This window comes from Dendrobates tinctorius, unplaced genomic scaffold (genome assembly GCF_039654945.1).
Source record: "Dendrobates tinctorius isolate UK_male_01 unplaced genomic scaffold, ASM3965494v1 ptg000020l, whole genome shotgun sequence".
NCBI lineage: Eukaryota > Metazoa > Chordata > Amphibia > Anura > Dendrobatidae > Dendrobates > Dendrobates tinctorius.
In genome coordinates, this window is record NW_027361688.1 from 26,009,467 (window position 1) to 26,036,118 (window position 26,652).

A 26,652-nucleotide genomic window follows, 5' to 3' on the forward strand; every position below is an offset into this window, starting at 1 on the left:
CTTGCTGATTTCAGGGGACCAGACTACTGGAACCAACATCGATGTCAAGAGTGAGGCGTCGAAACCCTGAGAACAGAGTTCTTGAAAGTCCTTACTTGAAATGGAGCAATAGTGCATACTCTCGACCTCTCCTCCATTCATTGTCCACTTTGAGAACAAGAATCATTTCATTCAAGATGGGCATACGCCATGAAAAACAGTGATGACGTTGGAAAAGGCAAAATGGTGATCTGGTTACTTGGCTGCCATCGAAAATGGTGGATCCATTATTAGATTGACATAGAGAGGAAATTCCAAACATATTTTACACCACATTAAGATTGATGTGGTGCTCTCACGAGTGCCCTCTAAACAGCTGATCATTTTGGGTGGGCAGAATAGGACTTTCACCAATGTAATAATGATGAACGGTTTACCCCAATTGTGAACCATCAATTTAAAGAGACTGGATGCAACCTATAACCTATTCTCTGTCCATACGCCTATGCCAGACTTTGATCCAAGGAACCATCTTACCTCGGTCTGCATCATAGATGTACACAAACTTTTTCCACTTGTAATATTCAATAATACTAATAAGAGCATCCTGAAGTTCCGGTCTGAGCTGTAGAACAAACTGATTGGATGTGGCTACGGGGAAGCTGGGGGTGATAAAGCAAACGTGGAGAGCACCGCAGAATGATGTCAGCATGTTGACTGTCTTCCGATCATAGAATCCAAATATGGCGTACACTCCCTTGGCAAACTGCGAACAAACTAAAAAAAAAAGAAAGAACAGAGGTCAGAAAGCTGTTCACAAGCCTCATAATTACTATACAAAATGAGTTTATCATATTAGACAACTTCATCTACATCGGGCCTGATTTATTATTGATTTTGTGCCTTCTTTTTGGTGTTTTTCTCTTCTTTTTCATTTATGCCATATTTGTCTAATTTTGCTTGTTTTTTCTTGTTTTTTTCTCCTATAACGCCTTATTTGTCTTTTAATTTCAGACCTTTTAAAGTATCTACTATATAATCGTCTAATTCTGTCTGTCTGTAACGGAAATCCGTGTCGCTGATTGGTCGCGCCCGGCCGGCCGCGACCAATCAGCAACAGGCACAGTCCAGCCGCGAATTGGCGTGGAATTCAAACGACGCATGCCACCGCTACAGTCGGGAGATTTGCGGCGCTAGCTGCTGATCTCCCGACGGTTGCCGCATGTCATCTCCTGCCTCACGGAGGTCAGCGGCGACGCAGCCGGGAGATGACCAGCGCAAAGCTCAATGTGCACATGGTACCCAGGGTCTGGAGGAGAGGAGACTCTCCTCCAGGCCCTGGGTACCATAAACCTGTAAAAAATAGAATTAAAATAAAAAATAGTGATATTCTCACCTTCCGACGGCCCCCGGACTCTTTCCCTCCTCTCACCACACACCCGGCATCTTCCGGTCCCAGAAATGCTTTGTGCAAAAGACTGCTGACGACGTCGCGCTCTCGCGAGAGTGACGTCATCTCCGGTCCTTCGCGCTAAGCATTACTGGGACCGGAAGATGCCGGGAGCGTGGAGAGGAGATCGGGGGCCGCCAGAAGGTGAGAATAACCTTTTTTTAAATTTTTTTTTGTTTAGAATACCCAATGCGTTAGAATCGGGCCACCATCTAGTATTTTATATATGTTTGCTAGTTTTTTTAAAATTTAATTGTGACTTTCTAAAAAGTTACAAAATTTTTGAGCAAATGTTCTCCAGTCTCACTCCTGGAGTATTTTACATGTATGGCAAATATATGTGTGCAAATTCTATAGTTTATTGCACTAAAAAATAGAAAATAAAATGGGTTAAAGACAAATAAAGAACAATTTTTCTTTTGCGCAGAACCACATGTGCCATTTTGAAGAATTTGGCACAAAAAATGTCAATGAATGCTACAGGAGAAAAAACAAAAGCAAATGATGAATCGAACCCTATGGTTGTAATGAAGATATTACTACTACTACTACTACTACTGCTGCTAATGCTAGTAATAATAATAATTCTAAGAAACAGTTCACTGTAATGTTTTAGACCAGGCGATCAGAGCTGTATCCTTACATCTTACATATTACGAAACCTAATCTAATGTGGGGTATATTCTTTTTCTCCTCTGTTGCTGCCTGTTTATGATTGGTCAGCAACATACAGAGTGAAAAATAACAACACCCCAAGTAAGTTAAATCTCTCTGATAACACCCACTTCGCATTGACAAAAGTTAACTGATTAGGTGCCAAATACTTTGATTGAAATTACCTCTAGAAGGGAAAAGTGAAATTAATTAAAAAAAAAAGTTTTATTCAGCACTGCAGCCGCTATAACTTGATGAAAGGTCTTCTTTAAGCAAAGAGTTTAGTAACAAGCCATAATTAGCAGATTCTCAAATTCAGGAACCAAACCCTCACATTATTTGTTAATCAGAAATGACATATAGCATAGATTTACCTTGTAATCTCCATATCACATATTGAAATACATTCTTAAACTTCTAGTCTAAAATAAATGTAAACAGACTACAACACTCCATAAGTAGTCTGATCCTGCAGCTATACCCTCCTTGGAGGAAAGACAATTTCTGCACCAGCATAGAAGAGGGTTCTTCACGGTAAGAGCAGTGAGGCTCTGGAATTCTCTTCCTGAGGAAGTGGTGATGGCCAACTCACTGAATGAATTTAAGAAAGGAATGGATGCTTTTCTCGTGAGTAACAGTATAGAAGGTTACGAATAACATAATATTATAGGTAGATGGTTGACCCAGCTTAAGGGAAGGAATTTTTTTCCCTATGGAGAAAATTGGCTTCTACTTTTTGCCTTCCCCAGGATCAACAATGCAGAACAGCTGCACTAAAAATAGGCTGAACTAGATGGACATAAGGTCTTCCTTCAGCCTTCAAACCTTGTTACTATGTTACTATGTTACTATTCTGTCCCCTATGTTCGCTTACCCACCAAATATAAGTTAGCAGCAGAAATGGGATGGGTGGAAAATAGTATGACTACAGGATCAGACTCTACAGAGATTGTTTGTAGTCTGTTACTATGGTAACATATAGCAGCTACATAGAGAAAACTGGGACATTTTAAAACAAAACTATTCAAAACGTTCTTTTGATATTGTAGATGCCTTAAAGCTATAAGTAAAAGGTCAAAGGTGTTCATATCCAGTTTATAATCAAAAACGACAATTGACAGGAACAAAAAAAATCCAATTCTTAACAAGCATCTCTAAGGCTCTACAATAATGCAAAAAAAGCAGGAAATGTATGGATGTCGTAAAAAAAGACAAAAATCTCCCACACAGCTCTATTCTGTAACTGGAGATCAGAAAACTCTCCCACATCAGCTATATAAAAAATCTAACAAAGAGATACATCTAGAAAATCAGTGATGCCATCAGGGTAGTTCTAGGCTAGGGGAACTGCCATCAAGAACCCAGACAGATACGTGAAAAATGGGCCTGGATGCCACCAACTGCATCGATATGGAAGCCATAAGTGCCAGTAAGTGACATAACTTGAAGTTTGTAGGCCCCAATACAAAATCCCTAGCAGGGTCACAAACTATTATGGATCAGTAACGGTATTGATCTTCTCATATGGGCCAAACTGGCTTTTTGGGCCGCTCGAGGCTCAGGACTTTGGTGCGACTGCAATCCTCTGTTCCGCCCTCAAATAATTTCAGTTTGAGTCAGAGCCAATTCTTTCCAGTAGAGTAGAAGAATAGGTCCCTGTCGGAAGCCTTTTATATCTTCCATCTGCCTCTTCTAACAGATCACATGGCATCTCCCTTTAGTATGACTTCTGCTCCTGCCACTTTCCCTTCTTTCAGTCCTCACCTAAACACTCTTTTTTACATTTTTCATATCACTATATTGAAAAAAAAAACAACTAGAAAATGTTGCAGTTTTCACTTTGGCGGCTAGGCCTAATTTCAGACTCTGACTTCTTTTTCAGAACTTGGACATTAGTAGCTGTAGAATGACTTAGACTCTATGTTTTGTATAAAAGCTTCTAATCTGAGCATGCTCACATAAGGTCATTGCAAAGGGAGGTGGAGAAGTTGAGCTGTGATATCTATTGTTCATGGTGAATCCTGTGTTATCAGCTGTATACACAGCTGTTACCTTTATTGCAATTCTGACTGTGATGTGTGACGCTAGTCACTACGTATGGATAAGCCGTGAGGCTGGGTAGTCAAGAGGTCCGAGGTCAAAATCGAAGAGAGTACGTCATAGACAGAGGGTGAGACAAATGCTTAGTCAGGAAACAGTCCGAGGTCAAAATTCCAAGAAAGTAGCAGATCACGTCAAAAGGGCTAGGCAAATGAATAGTCGAGACAAATCCTAGGTCAGACAGCAAAGATCAAAAAGAATACCAGACAAGGAGCAGAGAGCACAGACACCTCATTGGCAAAGCTACAATTGGCAGCAATCAAAGGCAGAGAGTCGGTTAAATAGCCAGGTAATTACTATGGACAAGAGACATATGTATGAAGTCCTGGCACACCCTTGTCCTGATTGGACTGTTAGACTGTCACTTCAGACATTGACAGCCACAGCATCTGATTGGACGGTTGAGCTGTCCACCACTATAGTGACAGCTCAGCACGACCCATTCCTAGATTGGATGGCAGAACTGATAAGAGGAATAGTGACATTATGACATGAGACTGCTGAAAAGCCTTAAGTAAAGATTAGGAAGTAAGAGGCTCTAGAATAAGACTACAGGCCAGTGTAAAAATTGCAAGATTTTAAAAAAATCTTTTTTAATATACTTAATAATATATAAATTTATTAATATTTAACATAATAAATAGTAATTCCTTTTCTGTTAACACATTTTCCTTAGCTTCTTTGTCTTTCAGATGGCGTTAGTAACTTGCCTACTGATACACGTTTTTGCTTTCTAGCTGCATTTTCTAAATTTATTTCCCCACAATTTTTTTTTATTCTTTATTAGGTCTTTTTATTATTTGATGAGTCACTCACACTCAGATATTTTTCATTTTTGAAAATACAGAAACAGAAAGTATTCTCCAGTGTACATACAATAAAACAAATTCTAGGAGACCTAAAATGCAGTTAATCCCTATTTTGGCTTTTATTGCGTTACCATCTATGTGACTAGTGAAATGGGTTTAAAATATATATAAATGACTCATAGACCGCCACTTCAAAAGTAATGTTTTTGTCCCTATTGACCAGAGCTTAATGGCTTCCATTTGTCTTCAACATTACAATGACAGTTCTGACTGCACACAACAGATGAATTCATAGTATACCACACATGACTTGCAATGGTTTTTGAGTTGATATATATATATATATATATATAATTTATGTATATAGTGTATTTATCTCATTAGTGTATGTCGATTTCTTATGGCAAGCATTTTTGCTCATTCGTATTTTTTTTCTGAATTAATCTCTATTTATTTTGAGGCTCTAGTGAATTGGTTCCTTTCATTGTGACCAGCCAGAATGCCGCTGAGTTCTGTTTTTTTATTGCTTTTTTTTATTTTATTTTTAAGAATTTGATATTTTTTCCTCCTGCTGTTATACACCCCAATGAAAAAAAAAATACAGAGTTTCTTTTGCTTTTCTTGATTTATTTTTCTGATTCAATATATTTTAACGATATTTTTTAGAGATACATTTTTTAAATTTTGCCTTTTTTTTCCTAGAGTGCGGTCGTATGTGGTATTACAGTTCAGTCCAAGTCACCAAAATTGAGCATAGCTACAATACCGAAAAGAACCTGTGACCAGGTGTGGCACTGTTATGGAAAACCAATAGACAACCCCTTAAAGGAGGACTTATCATCAGGTCAAAAGTGGTCTGTTTCTGCACTTATTTTTATTCCCGCTGCTCCCCTGAGTTTCTTTCTTTTCCTCTTTTTTTTAAATCCCCCACGTGATTCCAGAGATATGGGTATTTTTATTCAGTGTTCTTTATAGGTGGATCGTGGCTCACAGGATCCTCTGGGGCGTGTCTTTAGGCTCCACTGCATTACTACCCTGTAAGTACTGCTCGCTTGATAAAGAATATAAAAATTAGCCCTAGATAATAAGGATAATATCTCTAGAACTGTATAACAGATTAAAAAAAAATACTCAGGGGAGCAGCAGGAAAAAATAAGTCCAAAAACTGGTGGACACTTTTGATCTCGCGACAGATCCTCTTTAAGGTGGTCTGGGTCAAACAAAAAACATATATAGTTGTTCAATTTTATGGCTGTCGATATTCAAACTCAAGAATTGACTGGGTTATCAGAAAAGCACATAATTCACCAATGGTTCCAGGTGGTCATGACAGGTTACCTTTAAAAAAAATAAAAGAAATTAATGATCACCCAACCACGCAACCCCTCACCATTTGTTCTCTTCGGTCCAGTCACTGATATGATCATCACTTAACCATCTTTGGTGTTGTCCAGTGTCCGGCATCATCTTTTATACCAAAATGGTCATGATGTTATGACATACAAGAGACATCACAGCTGTCCGATGCCGGAAGTCGCCGAAAATCGTGGGGAATCGGAACAGGTTGAAGATGGTCCTGTGATGACAGCCCAGCCCCAGTGTGAAGACTGAAGAAGACGACCTAACAGGGGCTTGGTGAGAGATAGGTGTGGGTCGGGTGAGTATAATTTTTTTTTTTCAACATATTTTTATTATGCTCTGGGGCGTGGAGTCACCAACATCGAGACTGACACCAAATTCGATGCAAATCAAATTTTCTCACCAAATTTAAATTTTGGCACTTATGCTAATCATTACAAATGAACTAGTAGATCTTATACATGATATATCCTATGGGTGCAATGCTAATAACAAAGGTAAACATTTAATTAAAAGTGGACATATTCTGTTAGAAGAAGGGTTCATCCTCAGAATTATCTTCTTTCGTGGGTCAATGGAACATCATTACAACACATCCCCATCTCATGCACATATGTACGAGCACTGGGGAAAATTGAGTCTTCCAGGAATTAGGAAACTGCAGACACTCAGTAATTTATGGAATATTGAGGGTAATATTATATGTCCATCATCCCAAGCCTTTGTGGGATGAAATGTATAAATCATAAATGAGTATCAGAGAGAAAATTTCTCACTTTAGGAACATAAATCCTTTGGGAAATACCCTTGGCAGAGAGGACATTAATGATTTTGTCCGACCTCAAATTCACTGTCTCTATTTCTCTAGTGCATCACTAATGCAAGGACTCCGCAGATCTGCTTTTAGGTTACCTACAATAAGATGCCCATATCCAAATAATATTTATATCATTACAACTCTTTGGTAAGAAATAGCTTTAAGGGCATCTGTCAGTACGATCAACCCTACTAAGCCGTCTATATGGGCATGTAGGTAATGAAAAGTTGAATAAAATGATACCTTCATATCTGCGATCCGACATGTTATTCCAGAGAAAACCACACTTTTCCTAATATGTAAATGAGCTGGAAAGATCTATGGGCCGGACATAACTCTCTCTGAGAATCTGCCTCCAGAGCTTATTTTAAATGAAAGAGCCCGTTACCAGTGTGAGACATGTAATAACTGACAGTTTGCTCTCATAAGCACACACAGCTCTACAGTGAGATCAGAGCTAACACAGTACAACAGAAGAGAAGTTTGTCTAATTACAAACACATTTGCGGTTGCAGCTGTCCTCTCACAGTATTGTCAGCTCTGCTGTACTTATCCTTCCCCCACACACACACTTTTCCATGTAGATGGCTTAGGAGGGTAGGTTCTACTGACAGATTTCCTTTAAGACTTGCAGTAATTTATCCAATTAGGTATTGTGTGCACCAGGTGAGGTTTGGGGTGTGCTGATTTGAGGAAGTCTTCTACCTTATCCACCACCCAAGTCCAATATACAAGGATGATTTTAGAAGCATTAACCAGTCTCTGTTTGTAATGACTCTATATAATAGATGAGTTTCACTTTTTGTAATGAAGAACTGAAATAAATTAACTTTTTGATGATATTCTAATTTAGTGAGAAGCACTTGTATGCATCTCCATGGTAAGAGACTGCAAACATTCCATGTGTAGTCTGATCCTGTAGTCATACTCCTTTACATCTGTCCGCTACGTCTTACAAATTTACAGATGGTGGGGAAGCAAAGAGTAGCGTTGAGATGGAAGATGATTTGACTCAAGATTTTAGTGGTAGAATCTCGGCAATTGAATCTCAAAAAAGGGCACGGTTGATCTAAAATGGGAATTCCTGACCATCCATGGTGAGCACAGATATACAGATGACTACAGGATCAGACTACACAGGATTTAGTGAAAACACCAAAAAGAAGGTGCATAAGTACCATAAAAAATATTTTATCAAATACATAATTAAAATACTATATATGTGAAATAAAAGATATACAAAAGCCATATACAGATCAAAGGAGGCCGGATCACATGTATTATGACCAACTCAGGTTCTACCACATGTCCACAAAATATAAATCTTTGAATAATAGATTGCTGCTAGTGAAAGTGCATATAGTGCAAGGGGCTGTCTTATAGCGTGCAAAAAGATAATAGTAAAAAGTCAATAAAAAAATTATATTAAAGAACAGGGTATTGTGAGGGCACTCCTGCTGCCCCAACGCACATTTCGTTATGTACTCACGAGGCGTCACAGGATTTAGTGTAGTCTGTTACCAAGTGGATGCCTATTTATGATTATTATTATTATAGAAGCAATTAAGAAACTATTTTGATTTATGTATTCTCTATCTCCCCCAACTCCTTAGGTTCATCCTAACCCAATGGCATAAACACTTCTTTGACATAATTTAAACCAATCGATTACTCTATCCTCTGTAGCAGTTTTCCTCAACTCCAGAAGTCACCAACAGGTCATGTTTTCAGTATTTCCTTTCAGAAAAGATGTATATCTTTGTACTGTGTTAGTCAGTAGATATTCAGAATTGAGAGTCCTCAGTGGTTGATACCTTTTAATGGCTAACTGAAAAGATGGTAACACATTGCAAGCTTTCAAGAATACTCAAGTCTCTTCATCAGGCTAGACTAATACAAAATCTGAAGAGTCACATATTTATGCACAACACAGCACAGAAAAAATGCAATAGATGAGATAAGTGACGTGAAGCAGAACTATCATTATGGGGGAGTGATAGACAGTATGGGTTGCAACCAGAAAAAATGCAAACCCTGTCCATTTATAATGACCACGGACAAGATAAAGATCCCCAATTCACATCAGGACTACAAGATCCCAGGTACTTCCAGCTGCATCACATCTAATGTGGTGTACTTAATTATTTGTACTAAATGTCCAACTGGGGGTCTGTATGTGGGGGAGACCAGGCAAAAACTTAGAACAAGGATGAATTCTCATCACCACCTTTCACTCCTTATCTATGAACTGGTCTAATATCTATGGCCATAACTGTCTATCACTCCCCCATAATGATAGTTCTGCTTCGTGTCACTTGTCTTATCTATTGCATTTTTTCTAGGCTGTATTGTGCATAAATATGTGACTCTTCAGATTTTGTATTAGTCTAGCCTGATGAAGAGACCTGAGTAGTCTCAAAAGCTTGCAATGTGTTACCATCTTTTCAGTTAGCCATTAAAAGGTTTCAACCACTGAGGACTCTCAATTCAGTATTTCCTTAGCATTCAAAGGGTGATAATTCCATCCCCCGTGCAATTCTAAGGGCCCTTTCACACTGTGTTCTTTCCCACGTTCAGAGCCTTGGGTCAAAGCATCTGTCTGGACCCCCCTCAAAATGGGATTCAGGTGTATGCTCCAGTGAGGCCATTGACTATAATGGTGCAAATGGAGTCACAGTGTGCTTTGTCGTGCATAATTTTCAACTGTATATACCTATTGGAGGCAGACACCATGATGTAGTCTACTATGTCTAGCTGTCTGACTTCAATAGGCATATACAGCTGAAAACGATGCACGACAGAGCACATGGTGGCTCTGTCTGCACCATCATAGTCAATGGCCCCAAATCCTGTTTTGTGGGGGTTTGGGTGAAGCCCCAATTGGGCCATCGAATGTGTGAAAGAATGTAGTGTGAAAGGGTCATAAGGAAATCCAGAATACATGATCTGTTGGTGGTTCTTGAGGACTGGGGTTGGGGAACACTGGTCTATAGGGACATAAATCCTCCAATGGATGAATAATGAGAATATCAACGCACGTTGGTGGTTGGTGCATCATCGTATCAAACCTGCAGTCCTTTGTAAAATCAAACATAATGATAAGTTGTATGACAGCCCCTGCTTATACCACTTTTTGACGTGCAATGTTGTCAAACACTGCTTTACCCGCTATTTAACATTCTTCTCATTGATATGAATTTATGAACATCGGAAACGGGGCCCGCGATGTACCTCTAGGCATACTGTCAGCACGTCGACTAAGTAAAGCTCAGTGCAAACTAATGATATAGTTGCAATTCTCCACCCATCATAGAAAGGAAGAATGTGATCCACTTACAACTTGGAAGGGCATCAAAGCCTCACCGAAAAGATAGAAAGGATGGTAATTTTACAAAGACAGTTTGAGGTCTGATTTTTATTCTTCCACTGTTTGATGCCTTTTGATGTAGCGTTCAAGCTCCTCTCTGCAGGTCACAAAGAATCATTCCAGCCCTCTTTCAACCCTCCTAAAAAAACAACAGTTCTGTGGCACGAAGTAATCCCTTTCCACAGTGACATTGAGGGAGGGGATCATTAAGACAATGTCAGAATTCTGCATGTTATTCATACCGGTGTACACTTCACACATACTTTGATCATCTTTGTTCAAAGCTACTTTGCCCTTGTGCCTTGCTCGGCTACTTACAAAGTAATCAAATGCAAATCAGGACTGGAAGATGTGTGACCACCAATATCAAATATTATTCCCCTTCCTTGACCCCGTCTGCCTCACTCCGAGCTCCGCTCACATCACTCCACCTTTGTAGATCAATGGCAGGTAAAAATAAACAGAAACTCCATTCCTGCCGTGCTACACAACTCGACAGGTTGGACAAAACACAACAAAAACTGAATATTTAGAGATGCAATTAATTATATATCTAAAGATAAGCCTGGAGCAGCATGGAAAGGGCACCACTCAGGACCGTCTTAATAAATATTTGTTTTCCCCAAACATAAAAATGCCAGTGTTTTGTTAGAACCCAGCTTTGTCCCGCTCCTTAGTTTTTCCTCCAGGAAATTAATGAATAAATTGACTATTTCATATGTCAATAGTGTGTGTCCCTACACAATCTGTCATTGAAGGCTTCCTAGTGTTTCCGTATGGAAATCTTGAATAAAAAAGACAACTATCACTCACCATCGATAGGATAAGAACCATAGAGTATGGGCAAGGTTTTTTTATTCACACCAATGCGTTTTGCCACCGTAAATTTTTTTTTACATTTTTTTTACCTAGAAAAAGGAAACAATACCAGTGCCAAAAAACACGTTGGTGTAAAACACCTTGTCTATGCTCTCCGGATCTTATCCTTTCCGTGAACGCAGCCCACACATTGCGCTAATCTCTGCTTTGCCAAACTGCTATCAGGACAATACTCTCCTCAAGCCACAGTTCTGGCACATCTGGCTTCTACAGGTGTTGTTTCCTTACACAAGCCACACAGGTGAGCACTATGATCACCCTCATTTTGTTATTGCCAGTACTGCCCTATTTGTGAGCTTTTGTACTGCACTATTTGTGAGCTTTTGCCCCATCCAGATCTTCTAAACTATCACTCTTTGGCTCACCTATTTTTACCAGACAACTCTGACTGGAATAGCGCAATGTGATTTTATATTCCATTTAAAAAAAAATGGTATCCCTAACATATAATGGGTGTCGGAGGTCAAAAGAACATTCTTACGAGTCTATGGCTACAGATGAAGAATACATTTTCCAATGCATATGGCAAATCTTCTAAATTACATAGCGCCATCATATTTTGCAGCATTATATTGACAGTATCATCACTGTGACCATTGGGGTTCACAATATAAATTCCCTATCGGTATGTTTGTTAGGCTCATTTGGTGAGGTGGATCTTTAAAGCTGCAGGTCAAGGTGGACATGTTGACTCTGGGTTTCGGCACAGCATGCTGTCCCACACATGGTACGATGAGGACTAAAAAAACTGGCAGTGCAAACAGCAAAGAAAACTGGAAATGCAAAACTGACTAGGTGGCAAAAAGCAGGAGGACACAACAGGAACTAAGGTCTTAAATAAAGTCAGAGTTCAAACACAAATCTGCAGGACACAGTTCAACGCTCAGACAAAGTGGTGTGTCCATGCAAGCTTTAGAAGCTCTAGGGAGATGATGTCATGGAGGCACACCAGGCCATTAGTAAAGCCCAACGTGGAGCACAGAACCATAGGAAAAGGAGATGTAGCCCTGCCGAGACAGAAAACTCACACACTGATGGGGAGAACATACAATCTTCTACCTCTTGGTGGAACCCCAGCGCTGAAAGGCTGCGGTGCTAACCACTGAGCCGCCACTTAGATAAAGGAGGATGGTGAATTTTACGCAAAGACTAGTAGACCTGCCAGAACATCTCAAGAAAATCAGTAGGAGAAGAGTTGAGTATTGTCTCTTTGTTTTACAGCTTTGCTTTTTTTTCGAACATCAGAAAATGTCCTATTTTTTAAATCAAGTTTTGATGTTAAATATATAAATATATATTTTTCAAAAAAACTGGTAATGTTTTTTTTTTCTATTTCACAATCTGTTTAAAAAAAGAAAGAAAATAGCTCTGGCAATTTTCACACTTTCTAAAGGGGCTTTTTTAGACTAATTTCCACTTGTTTCAGGAAATAACACATGTACATTGCCACAATGGTCAGACACCGACCCTGTCTTTTGTATGGAAGTGTCAAATGAGAATGTGCAAATGTTACTATGAAGGGAGGGGGCATAGGGTCAACTGTGATATTGCTTATTGTGATTGGTGGAATCTGTGTTATTAGCTGTGTATAGTGGTCCTTGAAACCCTGCTTCTGATGATAATGACCTCTTTATCACCAACAAACTCTCCTTCCTCGCCATCACTGAAACCTGGCTCACTGCCTCTGACACAGCCTCTCCAGCTGCGCTTTCCTATGCCGGATTCCATCTCTCTCACACCCCTCGCCCCAGCAACAAACGTGGTGGAGGTGTTGGCTTGCTCCTGTCTGATACCTGCTCCTTTACCCCAATTCCTTTGCCACCCTCCGCTACTCTTCCCTCATTCGAGGTGCACTCCGTCCGCATCTATTCCCCCTCCAACCTCCAACTGGCTGTCATCTACCGCCCCCCAGAACTAGCCATCTCCAACTTTCTCGACCACTTCACCACCTGGCTACTCCATTTCCTTTCTGCTGACATCCCCACCATCATCATGGGCGACTTCAACATCCCCATTGACACTTCCACCCCAGCTGCCTCTAAACTTCTATCACTCACGGCTTCCCTCGGCCTCACTCAATGGTCCTCTGCGGCCACTCACAAAGATGGTCACACACTGGACCTTATCTTCACCCGTCTCTGTTCCCTCACTAATCTCAATAACTCACCCCTCCCCCTGTCTGACCACAACCTAATGACATTCTCCTCCCTCTCCTCTCCTACTGTGGAATCCCCGCTCCATAAACTTGCTCACCCTCGCAGGAATCTCAAACACCTCAATTTACAAACACTCTCTGAATCCCTTCTCTCTCTAACAGACATAGCTTCCCTTCATGACACAGATGCTGCTGCCACCTTTTATAACACCACAATAACAGCAACGCTTGATTCGGCTGCCCCCCTCATGCAGAGCAAAACTCGAACAATCAACAGGCAGTCCTAGCTGAACAGCCTGACCAAAGAACTAAGATGGGTTTCCAGGGCCGCTGAGTGGAGATGGAAGAGAACCCATTTTACTGAGCACTTCAACGCATACAAGCAGTCCCTTGCCAGCTTTAAGTCAATGCTCTCTGCCGCAAACCAAACTTACTTCGCATCTCTCATATCCTCCCTGTCTCACAACCCTAAACAGCTCTTCAACACTTTCAATTCTCTACTCCGTCCCACAGCACCTCCTCCCCCTCCTCTCATTTCTGCTGAAAACTTTGTGTCAATCTTCTGCTTAAAGAAGGAGGCAATCAGACAAAACTTTGGCCCGCAGCCCCCAATGCCCCTCTTAGCCGCTCAGCCCTGTTCTGGAAAAGCCAGCTTCTCCACCATGACAGAAGATCAGCTCTCCACCCTTCTGTCAAGATCACACCTCACCACTTGTGCCCTCGACCCACTCCTGTCTCACCTCATCCCTAACTTGGCCACAGTCCTCATCCCATCTCTAACACACCTTTTCAACCTTTCACTTACAAATGGTGTCTTTCCCTCATCCATCAAACATGCCTCAATCACACCCATCCTCAAAAAGCCCTCCCTTGACCAATCCTCTGTGTCTAACTATCGCCCAATATCTCTTCTCCCTTACGCCTCAAAACTACTGGAACAGCTTGTATATCTAGAACTGTCCTCCCACCTCTCCTCCTGTTCCCTCTTTGACCGGTTACAATCTGGCTTCTGACCGCATCACTCAACTGAAACTGCCCTAACTAAAGTCACTAACGACTTACTAACCGCCAAGAGCAAGCGACACTACTCTGTCTTCCTTCTCCTGGACCTGTCCTCTGCCTTCGACACCGTAGACCATTCCCTCCTGCTACAGACTCTCTCATTTCTTGGCAACACAGACCTGGCCCTATCCTGGATCTCATCATACCTAACAGACCGAACATTTAGTGTCTCCCTCTCACACACCACCTCCTCACCTCGCACCCTGTCTGTCGGTGTTCCCCAAGGCTCTGTCCTAGGACCCCTACTATTCTCCATCTATACCTTCGGCTTGGGACAGCTCATAGAATCCCATGGTTTGCAGTATCACCTCTATGCCGATGACACGCAGATCTACCTATCTGGACCCGACCTCGCCTCCTTACTGAATGAAATCCCACAATGTCCATCTGCTATCTCAGCCTTCTTCTCTGCTCGCTTCCTCAAACTGAACATGGACAAAATAGAATTCATCATCTTTCCCCCATCTCACTCAACCCCTCCACCAGACCTATCCATCAATGTCAATGGCTGCTCTCTTTCCCCAGTCCCGTACGCTCGGTGCCTTGGGGTGATCCTCGACTCTGCGCTCTCTTTCAAACCACATATCCAAGCCCTCACCTCCTCCTGCCGCCTCAAACTCAAAAATATTTCCCGGATCCGCTCATTCCTCAACCACGAAACCACAAAAGCACGAGTGCATGCTCTTATCATCTCCCGCCTCGACTACTGCAACCTCCTACTCTCTGGCCTCCCCTCTAGCATTCTGGCACCGCTCCAGTCCATCCTACACTCTGCTGCCCGGCTAATCCACCTGTCTCCCCGCTATTCCCCAGCCTCCCCCCTATGCCAGACCCTTCACTCGCTTCCTATCGCCCAGAGGCTCCAATTCAAAACCCTAACCATGACATACAAAGCCATCCACAACTTGTCTCCTCCATACATCTGTGACATGGTCTCTATGTACCTACCCGCGCCCAACCTTCGATCATCTCAAGATCTCCTTCTCTGCTCCCCCCTTATCTCTTCTTCCCACAACCACATACAAGACTTCTCCCGTGCTTCTCCCATACTCTGGAACTCCCTGCCGCAACACATCAGACTCTCACCATCAACGGAAACCTTCAAGAAGAACCTGAAGACTCACCTGTTCCGACAAGCCTACAGCCTGCAATGATCCTCGGTCTACTGAACCACAGCACGACCTGCTCTACCCTCTCCTACTGTATCCTCACCCATCCCTGTAGACTGTGAGTCCTCACGGGCAGGGTCCCCTCTCCTTATGTACTTGTGTGTCCTTTGTCTTACACATGTTTACAATACTTGTCTATATTTCCCCTTTTCACATGTAAAGCGCCATGGAATAAATGGCGCTATATAAATGCATAATAATAATAATAATGAGTCTACTGAAAACTCTTCCTGAAAGAACAGGAAGCATGAGTATAAAAAGCACGAGTGGTTATTTGAAAACTGCATGACTGCTAATTTTTAATAAAGATTATAATATTAAAAAAAAACATTGGCAACATTTAAAAATAAATATTTAATACATTTAAACAATAGGTGATTTTCTGGTGATAGAGTCCCTTTAAGGAGGCCTGTTTTTACTTGAGGTTAAAATTTAACATTAATATTGCAGACAGAACAGAGGAGCAGGGCTCGCGCTGTAACGAGATGCCTCACAGTGAGCAAAAAAAATCTGATCTGAAGTTTGTATAAAAAAATGATTTTCTGTGAGATACAGAAGAGATTATTGCCTAATACTCTATTCACAGGTAGCTTTTTCCTATTTATGATGGAAATGCCTATACTTTGTATGTGCTTATCGGATTACATTACTGCCTCTCTGCAATTTTTTATTTTATCTCTGTTGGACAGCTTTATGCGTCACTATAGATGGTGATAATAAAATATATACAAATATGTACCTTTGCCTATCAATTGAAGTTGCGCAGCACATTGCTTAGTTCAAAGCTGCCTCCCTTTTTATGTTGCCATGGACTCTACAAGACGGAGCCACGTTCTCTATATCCTTTCTGACGAACCCAAAACAAAGCTCTTTTTTCTTTTCTTCCCCAATAGCAGCGTCAGGGAATTAGTCATTTTCTCAATGCAATCTTCCCCTTTTGTCTCTCCCTCTCCTCCTGCTCCCTCTGCTCCGGCTAATTTTGAGTTCCTCGGGCAAATATCGTCGTTTTAATTTATATTATCAATTAACAATTACAAAATGACTCCATTCTTATCTTGGGAGCCTGCAGTTAGTTTCTGTTGGATATTTGCCTGGACAAATTAAGCAAATTAACCTATTTTGCCTGTACTTTTTACAACTTCATTCCGTCGCAGTGTAGACGGGTTATTGTAAGACAGAAGTTAACCGATTTCTGGTTATTAAAGAAAACCTCTAAGCCCCCTTTTACACCTCTTCAATTGCCATCGTGACTTTGCTCACTGCTGATAAAGCATTGATTTTATAGAAACATCAACACACAGCCCAATAAATAATGGGGGTGTGGTTGGACTAGTAGGCACGCAAGCTGTAGTTCGGGAAGTGATAATCTCCTGCTAGTAAAATACTCATTGTATTGAAACAACAGCACACAGCCTAATAAGTGACACATCGCTGGAATCAGGGTCTCAGCCCATACATCATACTGCTGTCAGACTACATTGCAAATACTTGCTGACAGATTCCCTTTAAATAGTCTGGTTTTCCGTATATGTTCAGTAGAACCTTTTGGGTCCAAAAGTGGCCAAGAGCAGGGAAAGAATTAGGTTTTTCCAGCATAGCCACCAACTTTAATACCACTTTTACCATAGTTCAGCAACCTGTATATACACCCCCAACTCCCACTGCATATCCAAAAAAAATGCCCTTGATAATTCTACCAGATGGCACAGTTCCGGTACGAAGGGTATCTATGGGCGTTCCCTATTCCCGCAATCTGTCCTCCTTCCTTGACTGATGTGGATGGGGCCTCCCATGTCATTCACACAGGCCAATCTCGCTCCTGCGTCTCTCCGTTCTGCTGAGATTAGAGCAGAATCGTGTGCGCGCATGCGCCAGGAGAGGACAATGACTCAAAAAGTTCTGTGCTTTAACTGCACTTCGTCAGTCTCCGCAGGTCTATACTTAATCACCTTCAACCATCGTGCATTTTTTTTTTTGCTATTTATCCCATTACTAGATCTCTGACACTTTTTTTTAACAAGTCTCGGAAAAACCCCTTGAAAGAGTTTTCTGGCCTTATGGTACAAGTCTGTAGTTATTCTATGTGACTGCAGACTTGTGAATTCGCACCGTGCCAGCTGTGTGGTGACCACAACTATGTGATTTGCATACTTTCAGACACATTCCTACTAGAAGTGTCTGGCCTCACTCAATACACTTGCACTGAGCAAGGTCAAACACGACTAGTCGGCAGGTGACTGCATGTATGCAAATCATATTCTTGCGGTCATGCGCCTGCCACTACCGGCATCTGCAACGAAGTGACACAGTCTGACAGCAGATTTGTGCATTAAGGACGGGCATCCCCTTTAAACGTCAAGGGTGTGGTTGAGACTACTGCTCCTGCACCTCTAATAGCTAAATACATCTGACAGACTGGAGTAGCAGATAGCAGAGCTACGCCGGTCTGTGCACCGCTCTGCCTCCACCTCCCGCCCTGCCTGCAGTGCACGCTGGTATCTAGGGTAAACATCGGGTTTCTAAGGGCCCTTAGAAACCCGATGTTTACTGTTGTGAGTTCATTTTTCCCTTCACCATTGAGGTCTGATGAACTCCCTCCTCTGGTGAAGGAAGGTTGTGAGGCTGATTACCAAACACATGGGCAGCTAGATGATGACTGGGTGGCTGGAATTGAGGACTGGATATAAGGCTGCCGACGCCCTTCTTCCTGGCTGGTGATTTTCCTGCTGGATTCTAGGAGACCAGTCTGATTCCTGCATCTCAAAGCTAAGTTTTTCTGCTCTGCTTTGTACACTTCAGTTTTGTTTTTGTTTTGCCTTGTTTTTTGGGAGTTCTGCCATCCCCGGCCGGGGGTGAGCTGAACTCCATTTTTGTCTCTGATCTGTTGATATTTTTCTCTGTCTTCAGAATATACCTGAGTGCTGATATAGTCTTTTGAAGCCTAGCGACTTCAGGGCCTGTTTTTCCTATCAGTCGGTTGGCTCATTTTGATAGGGTTTTTGTGGATGGCAGACAGCAGCTTTCCAATCCTGTCCTATGTAGTTAGCTTGGGCCCCATCATTTGCTCAACCTATCTTTCTATCTGTGTTAGTGTTTTCATCTTGCTTCACCGTCATTATATGTTGGGGGCTGCCTATTGCTTTGGGGTCTGCTCTGGGGCAGTTTAGTTTTTCCCCTTTCTGTCTTTAGGCTATGTAGTTCTCCGGCTGTGATCGAGGGGTCTAGGGCACCGTAGGAACCCCCCACGGTTACTGCTAGTTGTTGTGGATAGGTTCAGGGGTCTGCAATCTGATAGCTGCCAACCTCTCTGGTTTTTCAGGACTTAGCTGGTATTTTGTTTTTTCCTTCTTCGGTGACTCATCATAACAGTTTACGTTGGTAACCAGCATGCAGCGTCACTCATCGCTGGCTCCCGCTGCCACACGCAGCGATGCGCGCTGGCCAGCGGGAGACCAGCGATGAAAAAATGGGCCAGGACGATCCAGCACGATCAGCGATACCCCGTGGGGGGCTGATCGCTGCTGGATGTCACACACAGCGATCTCGCTAGAGAGACGGCTGATGTCACAAAATCAGCGAGATCGCTGTGTGTAACGGGCCCTTTACCTATCTATAAATTGCATTGTTTTTTCAATCTATGGATCTAATCCAAATGTTTTTCACTGCAAACAATACAGTTTTGACATTTTTTTCTCCGGGTCTACGAAAGCAGCGGTCACGATAATAAAATCAGTCTCGACATCTCTGTTGACTTCTTCCTTCAGATGGGCAGATGCTAGAGATCTTGACATCTATGATGAACGGCAGCACTTTACAGTATCCCTGATCCGTGACATGACATGAAGTCTATGCTCGGTGACATGTAATATAAACACAAAGCGTCTTCTCGTTGTCTCTTTAAAAAGCATTTGCTAACAAGGTGATAAATATTTATATCCCCGGCTCCCCCGAGTCCTATCATTCCTCTGCTAAGTGATTAATAATAGATTAAACGCTTTAGACTGGTTTCCAGTGAGCACCTTCACTTTATGAGGATCTGCTGCGCAGGACGGAACTGCAGGTGACAGGCGAATGGTCTGTGGGCCCGAGCAGCGGCCTTGAAATTAGAGACTACTACAAACAACTGGTTCAGATATGGAAGTTATTACAGGGTTTTCATTGTTTTCTTTTTCTTTTTTTTTTTTTTTTTTTTCTTCCATTCATTTTTACTCATTATTTCAGAGAGAACCATAATTACGTATTATCACTGGGATAGAATTCTGAATAATGTATACATTCATGTAAGCAAAGCATTTGCTAGGATAGGGGAAGAAAAAGAATGAGGGAAAGAAAGAAAGAAAGAAAGAAAGAAAGAAAGAAAGAAAGAAAGAAAGAAAGAAAGAAAGAAAGAAAGAAAGAAAGAAAGAAAGAGAAAGAAAGAAAGTTAGAAAGTAATTGATAGAATAGGGATGAAAAAAAGAAAGGAAGAATAAAGAATGGAGAAAAAAAGACAAAAAGAAAGAAAAGAAAGAAAGAAAGAAAAAGAAAGAGTTAGGCTAAGTTCACACTTGCGTATGGCTGGTCTGTGTATGGCTGGTCTGTGTATGGCTGCGTATGTCCTCCCTTAAGCTCCGCCTACTTTTGCATGCGTCCTACGCGCCTATTTTTAACATTGGGTACGCAGGGACATGCGTTGTATGCGGATGTGTCCACATTCGGCGTTTTGATGTGCTCGCTGAACGCACAGAAATGTAAACTGTTGCATTCCCGTGCGCGTCAAAGCGCCGCATGCGGACGCATCCGCATACAACGCATGTCCCTGCGTACCCAATGTTAAAGATAGGTACGCAGGACAACGCAGGACGCATGCGGAAGTAGACGGAGCTTAAGGGAGGACGTAAGCAGCCATATGCAGACCACCCATACGCAAGTGTGAACTTAGCCTTAGAAAGTAGCTGAAACAATAGATGTGTATGAGAGAAGATAAAATAGATAGATAGAATAAATTCTGATCTGAGATAAAGAGAAAATAAAGAAAGATTAAAAGAAAAAAAGGAAAGAAACATACAGTTAGAAAAAAAGGCAGGAGTACAAAGTTGGTAGGTAGATAGATAGATAGATAGATAGATAGATACAGTAGATAGATAGATAGATATAATTAGGAGCAGCATTTTTCCAGCCAAGACCCACGTTTTTGGTTCAGAAATGCTTGCTGCAAATACTTAACTTGTGCTCCTACCTATCAGGCTTAGTCATGGGTGAACCCCATGGATGTTCGGGGGGCTGCAATAAACTATATGAGGAGGGCTACATTGTATGCTATGGAGGGGCAACATTATATTCTATGGGGGGCTGCATTATTATCTGAGGGGGATACCATATATTCTAAGGAGGGGCTGCATTATACTATATGAGGGGGCTGCATTATATTCTATGGGGGGTTACATTATGTTGTATGGCGGGGCTGCATTATACTCTGTGAGGTGGCAGCATTATATTATATGTAAGCTTTATTATACTGTATTGAGGACTATGGGGAATACATTATGCTATATGAAGAATTGTGGGGTGCATTATACTATGGGAAGTGAATTATACTACATGGATGACTATGGCAGTGTATTATACTATATGGAACACTGTGAGGAATGTATTATACTATATGGAGGACTGAGCAGTGTATTTTAATATATGGAGGACTATGAGGAGTTTAATTTACTATAAGGAGGACTGAGGAATGTATTATACTGTATGGAGGACTGAGTGCATTTTAATATATGGAGAACTATGAGGATTGTATTATACTATATGGAGGACTATGAGGCGTGTATTATACTATATGAAGGACTATGAGGATTGTATTACACTATATGGAGGACTATGAGGATTGTATTATACTATATGGAGGACTATGGGGAGTGTATTACACTATATGGAGGACTATGAGGATTGTATTATACTATATGGAGGACTATGAGGCGTGTATTATACTATATGAAGGACTATGAGGATTGTATTACACTATATGGAGGACTATGAGGATTGTATTATACTATATGGAGGACTATGGGGAGTGTATTATACTATATGGAGGACTATGAGGAGTGTATTATACTATATGAAGGACTATGGGTAGTGTATAATACTATATGGAGGACTTTGTGCATTTTAATATATGGAGGACTATGAGGATTGTATTATACTATATGGAGGACTATGAGGATTGTATTATACTATATGGAGGAATATGAGGATTGTATTATACTATATGGAGGACTATGGGGAGTGTATTATACTATATGGAGGACTATGGGGAGTGTATTATACTATATGGAGGACTGAGGAGTGTATTATACTATATGGAGGACTATGGGGCAGATTATATTATATGGAGGACTATGGGGTGTAAACTGTAGATGTGCTGCTGATAACATGATATTCTATGGTGATCTGTTAGTGATCTATTAATGATCGTTCTGTCCCCATCATTCTTTCGCAGACGGTGGAAAGAGGTCGGGAAACAAGCGAACGACTTCAATATTGTTGATCACACTCATTTAGAGGCCTGAACTCAGAGCATATAAATACAACAGAAATACTACTGTCTGTTTTCTTTAGTTTGGCCTACATAAAGAAAATTTCTTGATAACTTTTTTGATCTCAATAAAAGAAGCAAAAAATCAAGCGCCTATTGATCCTAAGTTCCTAACAAAAAAGTCACTGCTAAGTGCTTCCTTCAGGACTGACTATTGATCTGGAGCATCTGGCAGCAGCTACCTGCGTTATCTTTGGAATATTGGCATGTAGGTGACTGTCCCTTTCTGTTGTCCATGTAAATGTAGAAGTGGGAGCATATTCTTACAAGTCTGAGTTTTCCGCAGACTTCTTTTTAATTTTTCATCACAAAATATGTTTTAAGGATACCAGAACTTTTTCGAAATGGCTTAAAAAAAATGTGTATAGTTTGCAGAAATTGCCATAGTACCTGAAACTAACATCCAACTTGTTACTTATCATAACAAAGAAAGAGACAAGGCAAGTCTGAATAAGACGTGATGAGAGGGAAGAGAAGAAAATATAAGGTGGGGATGTCGAAGAAGATGAAAGTCTTAAGTAGAGGTGGCCACCACCCAAGGTAACATAATGGGTTCAATGACTTGGGCACCCAGAGCTGGTAACACTTTTGGTGTCCAAACTGAATGGAAGCTGCACAAGAAGGACACGAAACATCTACCGTACATACCCATTACTCCTGAGCCCCTAACAAAATCAGATGATTGCTGAAGATACAGCAGAAGAGATATACATGGTATATACTAAATGGAGCCCATTTAGATGTAGGCCACAAATGTAATATTATAATAGATGTTTCAAGACAGTAATGTCCATGCCCCTTAATAGAACATATTAATAGAGCACATGTGATATCCAAGTGGTCCGTCTCTTTAAGAAGTAAGTTTTATTATGATCAAGCCTATTTTTATGAATTTTGCAAAACAAGAGTGCAAAATTTCTAGAAAAAAAAGACAAATATTCAAAGTAATTTTTTTTTATGAATGGTTGACTGTAGATGTGGGATGCAGGGCTTCCATTCAAATCAGTGGATTGCAGAAAAGCACACTGTGTACGGCAGCCTTGTTTTCCATCTCCAAAGTCACTTGGTATGCCTCTCTTTCCTGTAGAGTGTAAGCTCTTACGGTCAGTGGGGTCCTCTCTCTACTGTAGAGTGTAACCTCTTATGGTCAGTGGGGTCCTCTCTCTCCTGTAGAGTGTAACCTCTGACGGTTAGTGCGGTCCTCTCTCTACAGTAGAGTGTAACCTCTTACGGTCAGTGGGGTTCTCTCTCTCCTGTAGAGTGTAAGCTCTTACGGTCAGTGGGTTCTCTCTCTCCTGTAGAGTGTAAGCTCTTATTGTCAGCAGGGTCCTCTATCTCCTGTAGAGTGTTAGCTCTTACGGTCAGTGAGGTCCTCTCTCTCCTGTAGAGTGTAAGCTCTTATGGTCAATGGGGTCCGGTCTCTCTCCTGTAGAGTGTAAGCTCTTATGATCAGTGGGGTCCTCTGTTTCCCGTAGAGTGTAAGCTCTTATGATCAGTGGGGTCCTCACTCTATCGTGTATAGTGTAAGCTCTTATGGTCAGTGGGGTCCTCTCCAGTAGAGTGCAAACTCTTATGGTCAGCGGAGTTCTCTCTCTCCTGTGGAGTGTAAGCTCTTATGGTCAGTGGGGTCCTCTGTCTCCTGTAGAGTGTAAGCTCTTATGGTCAGGGGGGCCTCTCACTCTCATGTAGAGTGTAAGCTCTTATGGTCAGCAGAGTCCTCTCTCTCCTGTAGAGTATAAGCACTTATGGTTAGTGCAGTCTTCTCTCTCCTGTAGAGTGTCAGCTCTTATGGTCAGTGCAGTCCTCTCTCTCCTGTAGAGAGTACGCTCTTATGGTGAGTGGGGTCTTCTCTCTCTCTCCTGTAGAATATAAGCTCTTATGGTTAGTGCGGTCCTCTCTCTCCTGTAGAGTGTAAGCTCTTATGGTCAGCGGAGTCCTCTCTCTCCTGTAGAGTGTAAGCTCTTATGGTTAATGGGGTCCTCTCTCTCTCCTGTAGAGTGTAAGCTCTTATGGTCAGTGGGGTCCTCTCTTTCTCCTGTAGAGTGTAAGTTCTTATGGTCAGCGGAGTCCTCTCTCTCCTGTAGAGTGTAAGCTCTTATGGTCAGTGGGGGCCTCTCTCCTGTAGAGTGAAAGCTCTTATGGTCAGGGGGTCCTCTCTCTCCTGTATTGTAAGCTCTTATGGTCAGTGGGATACTCTCTCTCCTGTAGAGCATAAGCTCTTATGATCAGTGTGGTCCTGTCACTCTCTCCTGTACAGTGTAATCTTTTATAGTCAGTGCGGTCCTCTCTCTCCTGTAGAGAGTACGCTCTTATGGTGAGTGGGGTCTTCTCTCTCTCTCCTGTAGAATATAAGCTCTTATGGTTAGTGCGGTCCTCTCTCTCCTGTAGAGTGTAAGCTCTTATGGTCAGGGGAGTCCTCTCTTTCCTGTAGAGTGTAAGCTCCTATGGTCAGTGGGGTCCTCTTTTTCCTGTAGAGTGTAAGCTCTAATGGTGAGTGGGGTCTTCTTTCTCTCTCCTGTAGAGTGGAAGCTCCTATGGTCAGTGGGGTCCTCTCTCTCTCTCTCCTATAGAGTGTAAGCTCTTATGGTTAGTGCGGTCCTCTCTTTCCTGTAGAGTTAAAGCTCTTATGGTAAGCGGAGTCCTCTCTCTCATGTAGAGTGTAAGCACTTATGGTCAGTGGGGGCCTCTCTCCTGTAGAGTGTAAGCTCTTATGGTCAGTGGGGTCTTCTCTCTCCTGTAGAGTTTAAGCTCTTATGGTCAGTGGGGTCCTCTCTCTCCTGTAGAGTGTAAGCTCTTATGGTCAGTGGGGTCCTCTCTCTACTGTAGAGTGTAAGCTCTTATGGTCAATGGGGTCTTCTCTCTCCTGTAGAGTGTAAGCTCTTATGGTCAGTGGGGTCCTCTCTCTCCTGTAGAGTGTAGGCTCTTATGGTCAATGGGGTCTTCTCTCTCCTGTAGAGTGTAAGCTCTTATGGTCAGTGGGGTCCTCTCTCTCCTGTAGAGTGTAAGCTCTTATGGTCAATGGGGCCTTCTCTCTCCTGTAGAGTGTAAGCTCTTTATGGTCTGTGGGGTCTTCTCTCTCCTGTAGAGTGTAAGCTCTTATGGTCAGTGGGGTCCTCTCTCTCCTGTAGAGTGTAGGCTCTTATGGTCAATGGGGTCTTCTCTCTCCTGTAGAGTGTAAGCTCTTATGGTCAGTGGGGTCCTCTCTCTCCTGTAGAGTGTAAGCTCTTATGGTCAGTGGGGTCCTCTCTCTCCTGTAGAGTGTAAGGTCTTATGGTCAGTGGGGTCCTCTCTCTCCTGTAGAGTGTAAGCTCTTGTGGTCAGTGGGGTCCTCTCTCTCCTGTAGAGTGTAGGCTCTTATGGTCAATAGGGTCTTCTCTCTCCTGTAGAGTGTAAGCTCTTATGGTCAGTGGGGTCCTCTCTCTCCTGTAGAGTGTAAGCTCTTATGGTCAGTGGGGTCCTCTCTCTCCTGTAGAGTGTACGCTCTTATGGTCAGTGGGGTATTCTCTCTCCTGTAGAGTGTAAGCTCTTATGGTCAGTGGGGTCCTCTCTCTCCTGTAGAGTGTAAGCTCTTATGGTCAATGGGGTCTTCTCTCTCCTGTAGAGTGTAAGCTCTTATGGTCAGTGGGGTCCTCTCTCTCCTGTAGAGTGTAAGCTCTTATGGTCAGTGGGGTCTTCTCTCTCCTGTAGAGTGTAAGCTCTTATGGTCAGTGGGGTCCTCTCTCTCCTGTAGAGTGTAAGCTCTTATGGTCAGTGGGGTCTTCTCTCTCCTGTAGAGTGTACGCTCTTATGGTCAGTGGGGTATTCTCTCTCCTGTAGAGTGTAAGCTCTTATGGTCAGTGGGGTCCTCTCTCTCCTGTAGAGTGTAAGCTCTTATGGTCAATGGGGTCTTCTCTCTCCTGTAGAGTGTAAGCTCTTATGGTCAGTGGGGTCCTCTCTCTCCTGTAGAGTGTAAGCTCTTATGGTCAGTGGGGTCTTCTCTCTCCTGTAGAGTGTAAGCTCTTATGGTCAGTGGGGTATTCTCTCTCCTGTAGAGTGTAAGCTCTTATGGTCAGTGGGGTCCTCTCTCTCCTGTAGAGTGTAAGCTCTTATGGTCAGTGGGGTCCTCTCTCTCCTGTAGAGTGTAAGCTCTTATGGTCAGTGGGGTCCTCTCTCTCCTGTAGAGTGTAAGCTCTTATGGTCAGTGGGGTCCTCTCTCTCCTGTAGAGTGTAAGCTCTTATGGTCAGTGGGGTCCTCTCTCTCCTGTAGAGTGTACGCTTTTATGGTCAGTGGGGTATTCT

General features: G+C 42.2%; 1 protein-coding gene across 6 annotated transcripts in view; it reads right to left on the bottom strand.

The window, feature by feature from the left end:
• Positions 1-26,652, bottom strand: part of GRIA1 (glutamate ionotropic receptor AMPA type subunit 1) — a 321,187-nt gene that overhangs the window by 127,601 nt on the left and 166,934 nt on the right. For all 6 annotated transcript variants that reach the window (XM_073567910.1, XM_073567912.1, XM_073567911.1 and 3 more), the window contains exon 3: positions 517-756. In XM_073567910.1, the coding sequence (XP_073424011.1) occupies positions 517-756 (240 nt within the window). The remainder of the gene's footprint in view (positions 1-516; positions 757-26,652) is intronic.